At 45.0% G+C, this 8721-nt stretch overlaps 2 protein-coding genes across 2 annotated transcripts; both read left to right on the top strand.

Annotated features, from left to right (window-relative positions):
* The first annotated feature begins 494 nt into the window (after positions 1 to 494).
* Positions 495 to 3448, top strand: LOC136517475 (phosphoribosylformylglycinamidine cyclo-ligase, chloroplastic/mitochondrial-like). Its single transcript, XM_066511040.1, has 8 exons — positions 495 to 950; positions 1341 to 1435; positions 1522 to 1623; positions 1731 to 1790; positions 2189 to 2361; positions 2511 to 2622; positions 2709 to 2867; positions 2984 to 3448. Exons 1-8 carry the CDS (start codon positions 659 to 661, stop codon positions 3152 to 3154), a joined length of 1164 nt encoding a protein of 387 aa, XP_066367137.1. The 5' UTR covers positions 495 to 658; the 3' UTR covers positions 3155 to 3448.
* A 1482-nt stretch (positions 3449 to 4930) lies between these two features.
* LOC136515491 (uncharacterized) lies at positions 4931 to 5710 on the top strand. The gene has a single exon (XM_066509063.1). The coding sequence runs from the start codon at positions 4931 to 4933 to the stop codon at positions 5708 to 5710; it is 780 nt and encodes a 259-aa protein (XP_066365160.1).
* The last annotated feature ends 3011 nt before the right edge of the window (positions 5711 to 8721 follow it).

Here is an 8721-nt window from a genome sequence, read left to right as displayed (position 1 = left end):
TAGGCGGTGCGACCCGCTGGCTTGCGTCGCGAGGAGGAAGCGGCGTGGTGGTGGTGGTGTTGGAGGAGGAGGAGGAGGAGTGCAGTCGGCGGCGCGCGGAGGGCCGGCCACCGCTGTGGCATCGCGCTGCAGTTCCGGCAGGGGCTCACGTGGTGAGCCGGCAGCGTTGACCCGGCCGGCCTGCTGCGACGCGAGGGGAGGAGGAGGAGGGCGTGGTGGCATCGGGAGAGCGAGAGGAAGGGGTGGAAGAAGGGGCGCCGAGCGTCGTGGAGAGGTTGAGGGAGGTTTCGAGAGGGAGCGGACACGGTGGGCACAGATATTTCCAGGCGGACGCTGTAGACGGCGGTGGGAGGAAGCAGGACCGTCGATCGAACAATCCAGCGGCTAAAGTAATTTCAGCCGACGTGGACAGGCTGAGAGGCGGCCAAACCTCCCTGGTTTGATAATAACAAATTGGGTCGAAGGAACCACGTTTCGTTTCAGTTGGCTGACCTGCCACTTGCTTTTAGCCAGGCCCAACACAGCGCCGCCGCCGCCGCCGCCGCCGCATCCTTACTCACGACACCTCCACTCGCGCCTACAAAGGCATCGCTTTCGGCGCCGCCGCCTTCCCCCGCCCTCCCCGCCTCCTCTCGACGCGCACCCCCCTCCCATACCCATGACCACCGACCGTCTCCTCCACTTTCTCCGAGCGCCGACAAGCTCTGCGGCTGCCGCCTCCACCCGGTCGGCTCGCTGGGGTCCTCCACAGAGGCAGCGCGTTCACTTCTGTCAGGGTGCTGCGGGGATGCGGCGCGCGTCCGTATCCTGCTCGAGCACTGGCTCTGGCGGGGAGGGGGGACTAACGTACAAGGATGCCGGCGTGGACATAGACGCCGGCGCCGAGCTCGTGCGCCGCATCGCCAGGATGGCACCCGGGATTGGCGGCTTCGGCGGTCTCTTCCCCTACAGTAATGCGCTAGCATCACTTCATCTTTGCTAACCTATCCATTTTTTTTTTGTTGTAAAAAGAAGCAGCCGTTTTTTTTTCCTGAGGATTCTTCTACATGTGCCGCGATTTGCAACTCAAGCAGGGAGTAAGCAAAAATAAGTTGGGTGAACAATGGTTGTCGATTAAGTGTAAATTAATTATCAATTTTAACTGGTGAAAGGTGCAAATCTAACGCTTTTTTTTAGAAATATGTCAGTGGGACAATTGTAGAAGTCTGCAGTATGCACCATGTAGTTGGATGGTTTATTTGCTACTGCTCACCTTATGCAGCAATATAATACCAATTTTGTGATCCTTCCTTGCACTGCCAATTCTGAAATTTTGCTTTACTGTTGCTTTATTTGAACAGATGACGATTATCTTGTTGCTAGCACAGACGGGGTGGGGACAAAGCTGAAGCTTGCTTTTGAAACTGGTATTCATGATACAATCGGCATTGACCTGGTATGAGCTTAGTTGCAATTGCAATGTACGCTGTTTTTCTTAGCTCTGTCGCAAATTGACTGAATGGATTTAGGTCATTGTGGCAGGTGGCAATGAGCGTCAATGACATTGTAACTTTGGGTGCAAAACCATTGTTCTTCCTAGATTACTATGCAACGAGCAAGCTTGATGTTGATCTCGCAGAGAAGGTACTTACACTTTATTTTCTCACTGAAACAAAATATTTTTTGTCCTGCTCATACTTATTAATGGTTTTCTGCTCAATTTCCCCATAAGTACTTTGTAAATTTTGTAGGTTATCAAGGGGATTAGGGATGGGTGCGAACAATCAGATTGTGCTCTCCTAGGAGGGGAGGTAAGATTTTCTGAAATTGAATTACCATGACTTAGCAATTCAACCATGGGGTATTGCAGTATTATCCTTGTAAGCTGAGTAGCTGTATATGAATGGATCAAATGTCTCGAACTGCCAGACTGTCTACTATTGCTGCATGTTTGTTATCTTATAATTGTTTGCTCGATTATTTATCTGGAATCATTTGGATAACTCCCTTTACTAAGAAGCAGGGGTTTCAATGTTTATGCTTGTTGATTAATAATATCAGTGTAACAAAATATTCTGATTTTTTTTTGCTTTTTATACCTTTAATTCCATATCAATTCAAATGAATCCACATGAAGCATTGCATCTGTATACTTTTTATGAAAAGCCAAAAACAGTTGAACTGATTGTTGAATAATTGATCATTACAGACAGCAGAAATGCCTGGTTTCTATGCAGAGGGTGAATATGATCTAAGTGGTTTTGCTGTGGGTGTTGTGAAGAAGGATAAAGTCATTGATGGAAAAAGCATTGCTATGGGAGATGTCCTTATAGGTCTTCCTTCCAGTGGGGTTCATTCTAACGGGTTCTCTCTTGTTAGAAGGTATTGTACCTTTTTGAATTCTGCTTGTTTCTGGTTAATGATGGTTATTTATTTATTTATTTATTTATTTATTTATCTCTTCCTACTTCTTATTTGTTGAACATTATATGTATCTGGTTAATGATGGTTGAAAACCCTTAACGTTCAAGGGTACTGGAGAAAAGCGGACTTTCCTTGAGTGACCAGCTCCCAAGAAATGATGGCATAACAACTACTGTTGGTGAAGCTCTGATGGCACCAACTGTCATCTATGTTAAGCAGGTTGGGTTTTCTTATGTGTATCTATATCTCATATTTCCTTCAGACTTTTACAGAAATTTTAATCTAAATTGTTTGAAATGAAAAAGGTGCTTGAGATTATTAAGAAAGGTGGTGTGAAAGGACTAGCGCACATCACTGGTGGTGGTTTTACTGACAATATCCCAAGAGTGTTTCCTTCTGGACTTGGGGCAAAAATTTTTACTGGGTCATGGGAAGTGCCTCCTGTCTTCAACTGGCTTCAACAGGCAAGAACAAATGATCCTCAAGCTTCACCTATGATTTTCAGCATCTGCATGTGCTGGATAGATACTCTGTACCTAGATCTAGATACCTTTAACATCTATCATTACATATTTTGTAGGTTGGAAACATTGATGATGCAGAGATGCGGCGAACATTCAATATGGGCATTGGAATGGTTCTTGTGGTAAGCAGAGAGCCAGCGGACAGAATTATCGAAGACACCCATGGATCAAATCCTGCTTATCACATTGGAGAGGTGATTGAGGGTGACGGGGTTCAGTATGTCTGACCTTCTATGGCCGTCATTGCTTGTAGTGGCTTGAGACTTGTTGGTCGGCTGGGCAAAGCAGCCCAGTTTATGTAACAACTTAATCTTGTGGGGTTAAGTTCTGCACCACTACTACCGCTAGAAAGCGAAGGGTAACCAAATAATTATTTGAGTGGTTCCACGGGAACTTCGGCCCTACACGTCTGATACTGTTATTTGGGACATGGTCCTTTTGTCTAGAGAAGGCCACTGGGGGGAAATTCAGATGTCCAGAATTTTCATGGAGAGCGGTATCAGTTTCGTTTGAGTAAATTTAAATAACTAAATAAATTTATTCATTTGGTACATTTTAATCGATTGCATGTAACTGCACATACTTGGCCTATATTATCACAAAACAAAACGTGCAACCCTGGATATGGCAGAGTGACATTTGAGGTCAACAAGCAAGTGGAACACTGTTCTGAGGTACGGGAATCGAACCAATCCATCTGAAAGTACAGTGTTCCAAGGTGAGGCATTTTCTTTGTTGCGATGAAAAATGAACTTGGTTTGGGTCAGGCATAAGGTGATATGACGCTCAAAATATTTGTACGTGTTGTCTGAGAGTTAAAAGGAAGTGCAGTTTTGAGACAAGTTAATGTCAATTCAGCATAGTACATGATGGATGGGAGGGTGAGCAGGTTCCGGGCTAGTGGCTTTGCTGGTGGCTCAAGAAGGGAGAGAGACGCAGGGCACTGAGGGAGGGCTGTTTAGCCGGGCCTGAGGACGGAGCGCTTTGCTCCGCTCCACCGCTCAACTGCTCAAGCCTCGAGTTTCTCCTAAACTATTTGAATCCCAAATTACAACCAATATCTGGATCTCAAATTGAAACCAATATTATATTCCTTTTCAATTTCTCTTGATTTCTGGAAACAAAACAGGGTCTAAGTATTATTCTCCTAGGTGATTTGTGTTTTTAACCTACGGTGGGGAGCAGAAGTAACCTGCTCCCCCTATTCACTCTCGATTTTCCTATTCAATCTCGAGTAGAAGTAACCTCTCTTAGCTTGCTGTTTTGACACTGGGAATTCCCCCGGAGAGGCTGTTTGCGGACCTACGAGTCATACCCTGCTTTGCTAGAGGGTCCGATAGGTGTGGCCCCGGTGGTTACCTGGACTATTATGCCCTTAATCCGAGAGCTTAAGGCCCTATTTGGTTCCGCGGGATTCGAACGCGCGACCGCGATAACGCCAATGCGGCGCGGGAGCTACGTTCGCGATTTCGGATTGAGCAGGTCATTTTCCCGCGTATCGCGTGGTGGGCGGCCATCAAACACGCGACCGATGCGAGGCGTTTGGTGGGATTCGATCGCTTCTCTCAGTCGTAATGCGCGTATACGCGGAACCAAATAGGCGGTAACATATCCCTATGTTAAACTCTCGTCAGTTCCTCTTGGTGTCGTTACTAGGACGACAAAACCAACCCTTAGCTTTCCCATCAAAACCAAGAAGACATAGTCCTTTAGAACCAACAAGCACACAAATAGCGCTACATCTCCTCTTGCGCCGACTAGGGTTTGACGGAGGAAGTCCGTCTTCCTCACGATAGGAGGAGTTCCTGCCTCCTCCCAGCTGGGTTATCTGTTTGAGTGGGTATCTCCCTTCGGTACAGAAGGGTTTTGGCGAGGTTCTTTCGCAGCTTTCTCTCACAGCGGTCTCATCTAGGTTTTAGAGTTTCGCTCTTCCACAACGAAAAGCAGCCATCTCCCACCTGAGCTCGTTTGTGGAGGCGTTCCTCTTGACCCTGGCCGCGGTGATGGAGACAGGAAGTGGCTCTCGGGCGGACAAAGGTCCATTGGAGGCTGGCGGCGCCATGGATGAGGATGAGATTGAAGATCAGGGGCTGCTTTCAGAGGAGGAGGAGGACGACTCACCACCGATCGTCCTTGACTTCGATGCGGCAGATGCCGCAGCAGCCCACCAGTTTGTGATCATCGGCCGTTTCTTTACTGTACGTGGATATAGCTTCATGGGATTGTTCGAGACCATGAACAATGCCTGGCGTTTAAACTACACTCCTGATATCAAGAGGCTAAGGGACAATCGGTTCCTTATTGAGTTGAGATCGGATGGAGACAAGAACTATGTGCTGCAAGGGGGGCCATGGATCTACCGTGGTGATCCTCTTCTCGTTGCTGCTTATGATGGTAAGCTTCGTCCATCGGATGTTGTTTTAAATTTGATGCCAATCTGGATACGAATTGAGGACATGCCTCTCAATCTGATGAACGAGGGGACAGGCCAGATTCTTGGGAGTAATGTTGGTAAAGTGGTGGTAGTAGGCAAAGACTCGAAAGGGCGGTTTTGGGATGACCATATGCGTATCAGGGTTCTCATGTCTGTGGATAAACCCTTGACGAGGTGGCTGAAGGTGCAAGATGAGAAAACTGGAGATATGCTTCGTCTCCATGTCAAGTATGAGAGAATTCCAAAATTTTGCAGATATTGTGGTCATGTGGGGCATGTGGAGAAGGACTGCTTGCTCCCGAAAAAAGAGCAGAAAGTGAGGTTTGGGCTGCACCTTCGTAGGGGCTAAAAGTCCCCGCCTGGTGTTCTTATCGGAGACGAGAATGTCGGGTGCCCGTGCTGCAAATTTGAGCTGGCGTCTAGGCTTGAAAATTGTATTGCGGTGGATAGTTCAAGTACTGGTGGTGGTGGTTTGGCATTGTTCTGGCACGAAGCTGTTGAGGTCAGGGTTTACAATACCGGTAAGAAAAAAATTTCGGTCCCCAGCGATAAATACAAAATTTTGGAAATTTCAGAAATATCGGTTCAAATTTAAATAAATTTAAATTGAGTTTTAAATAAATTTGGCATCATTTCACTAGAAAAACTCTATAATCCATCATCCATCATAAATTTATATAACATCGACGAAATAACATAATATATCACAGAAGTAGAGCCACGGTAATACAGTGTGCTGACGGTGGGCGAGCTGCATATACTAGTGCCGTCCAATGTGTGAGTGAGAAAATTAAATAAATTTGAAGAAATTTAGGGCTTTGATAAGACTAGATGATATGGAGGGTCATTTTAGTGTGGTTTGGTGTAATTTTAGAGTGAAAGATGAATTTAACCGAAAAATTTTGACCGATACAAAAAAAAATCGGACCTCAGTGAAAAAGACGATATTTCGAAAATTTCGGCGATATTTCGCCGAAATTGTAAACCCCGGTTGAGGTCTCGCTAATTGAGAATCACAGACGTTTCATTGATGTTCATGTCCGCGAGTCTGGGACATCTCCTTGGTTCAGGATCACGTTCGTATATGGTGAACCACGCACGGAAGACAGACACTTGATGTGGGAGCTGATCCAACGCTTTCATGAGGCGTCGATGGAGCCGTGGCTTCCCATTGGTGATTTCAAAGAGGCCATGTCGGGGTATGAGCATTTTTCAGCGTGTCAACGACCTGAGCGGCAGATGGCTGCTTTTCGGGATGTGTTGGCAGACTGTGGTTTGGTGGATCTGGGTTTTGTCGGCTTACCGTAAACTTATGATAATGGAAGGGATGGCAATGCGAATGTGAAGGTACGCTTAGACAGAGCAGTGGCGAATACAAGATGGAGGGATTTGTTCAGTGACGCAACATTGCACCACCTTGTGTCTTCACGATCTGACCATTGTCCTTTGATGTTGGAGATCAAAAAGGAGAGTTGGGAAAGGCACAAGCAGAGGATTTTTCGTTATGAGATCATGTGGGAACGTTTAGAGTCCTTGGCCCTGGAAATCAAAGAGGCATGGTGTTCTGCTCCTAGTAGAGAGGGGCTGGGTGGTATTGCCTGTGCTCTGAAACATGTGCAGCGTGCGCTAAGGGCTTGGAGCAAGGAAAACTTTGGGGCTGTCACTAAGGAACTGGATGGGCTGCGGGACAAGCTGGAAACCATGAAGGATGATCCGCAGGTCTCCAGATCAGATATTCGAACGGTCACCGATCGGATGGACGAGTTGCTGTACCGGGAAGAGATGATGTGGCTTCAGCGTTCCCGTATCGCTTGGCTTAGGGAGAGCGATCGTAATACTTGCTACTTCCATACACAGGCAGCGTGGAGGGCGAGGAAGAATAAAATTACAGGTTACTAGGGGCATATACAACAACTTACATATCCACTAATCTCTCTTACTAAATCCCAAAATATTAGTACTTTTGGGACGGAGCAAGTATACCTTGTATTTATGGGACAGAGAGCATACACTAATTATCTACTATATATATGGTACTAATAAATGCGACTAGATTCAAAATTTCCATGGGCCTATATCTTTCGTAAGCGGTTCAAACAAATAATAATTAGATATTTTTGTTTTTTTGGACCATAATATATATCCTAATTATTATATTCCAAATATCTTATTAAATGCAATGGTGTAAATATGTTACGGTAGTGCTTTTGTTTAAGGCATTCAGATGTCCCGTTTTCATCCGGATGCATCGAATCAAACCATCCGCTCCGCTTGCCTCGCTCCGCAAGCGTTGCTCGCTCCTGCCCGTGCCGCTCGCCCGTGTAGATTCGCCCATGTGCCAGAACCTCCTAAATTATAGGGCCCACATGCACCTGTCACTGTCCGACGACCTTTGACATCTATGCATGTGTTTCCATTAACTTAAGAAGACTGTTGGGTGTCCTTGGGGAACCCCGAATCATCCACGATTTCCGAGCAGGATCACATTACAGAGTCATTGCAATATTACAATATTTATTCAAATATCTACACCAGAGTAAAAACAACGGAAGTCTTACAATAACATAATTTATAAAACAGTAGTTTCAAACCCCTCAACTAAGTTCGATGATTATTACAAAACAAAATAGTGAAGTGGCATTATAATATAATACAAAACACACAATGAAACTACCCTGTCCAAGGGCCACACATTTACTTCTCATCGTCATCACAAGGAACAACCGTCATGCAGCACGATCCAAAACAGATCTGCTCATGACGCTCACCTACAACAAGGGTCAACGAACCCTGAGTACAAAAGTACTCAACAAGGACATCACTCAATAAAAAATGCAAACAAAACCTAAATCACTAAATGTTACTATTTGCTTTTATGAATTAATTAATTAATTGAGAATTATGAAATAAATTAACTTGTTCCAATTGACCTCAAAATTTTTGTAAATGTTCATTACATGATAATTAAGTGACAAAATAAATTTTATAATTTTTGAACAATTAAATAAGCCTAGAAAAATCATGGAAATCCATTTATTAATAAATTGAGCAATTTTTATCACATTCAAAAATTACTGAAAAACAACATTTCATGTTTTTCCTAAATAATATACATCATAGATAGGTCACACAAAAATTTTTCATAATTTTTGGAGCTCTAAATAATTCTACACAAAAATAACAAAAACAGACACTATTTATTCAAATCTGAAAAACAGAAATTCATTTTGAACTACGCAGTCACTGACATTGGGTCCCACTTGTCATCTTCAACCTCCAGCGCTGACTCCGGCGACACGCGCGCTGACCGGCGATTTCTCGCCGACGGCGAGGCCAACAGAGACGACCAAGGTACCAAAA

Source organism: Miscanthus floridulus, chromosome 17 (assembly GCF_019320115.1).
Source record: "Miscanthus floridulus cultivar M001 chromosome 17, ASM1932011v1, whole genome shotgun sequence".
NCBI lineage: Eukaryota > Viridiplantae > Streptophyta > Magnoliopsida > Poales > Poaceae > Miscanthus > Miscanthus floridulus.
The sequence above is the reverse complement of the archived record's forward strand: the minus strand, read 5'-3'. Positions and strand labels throughout refer to the sequence as shown.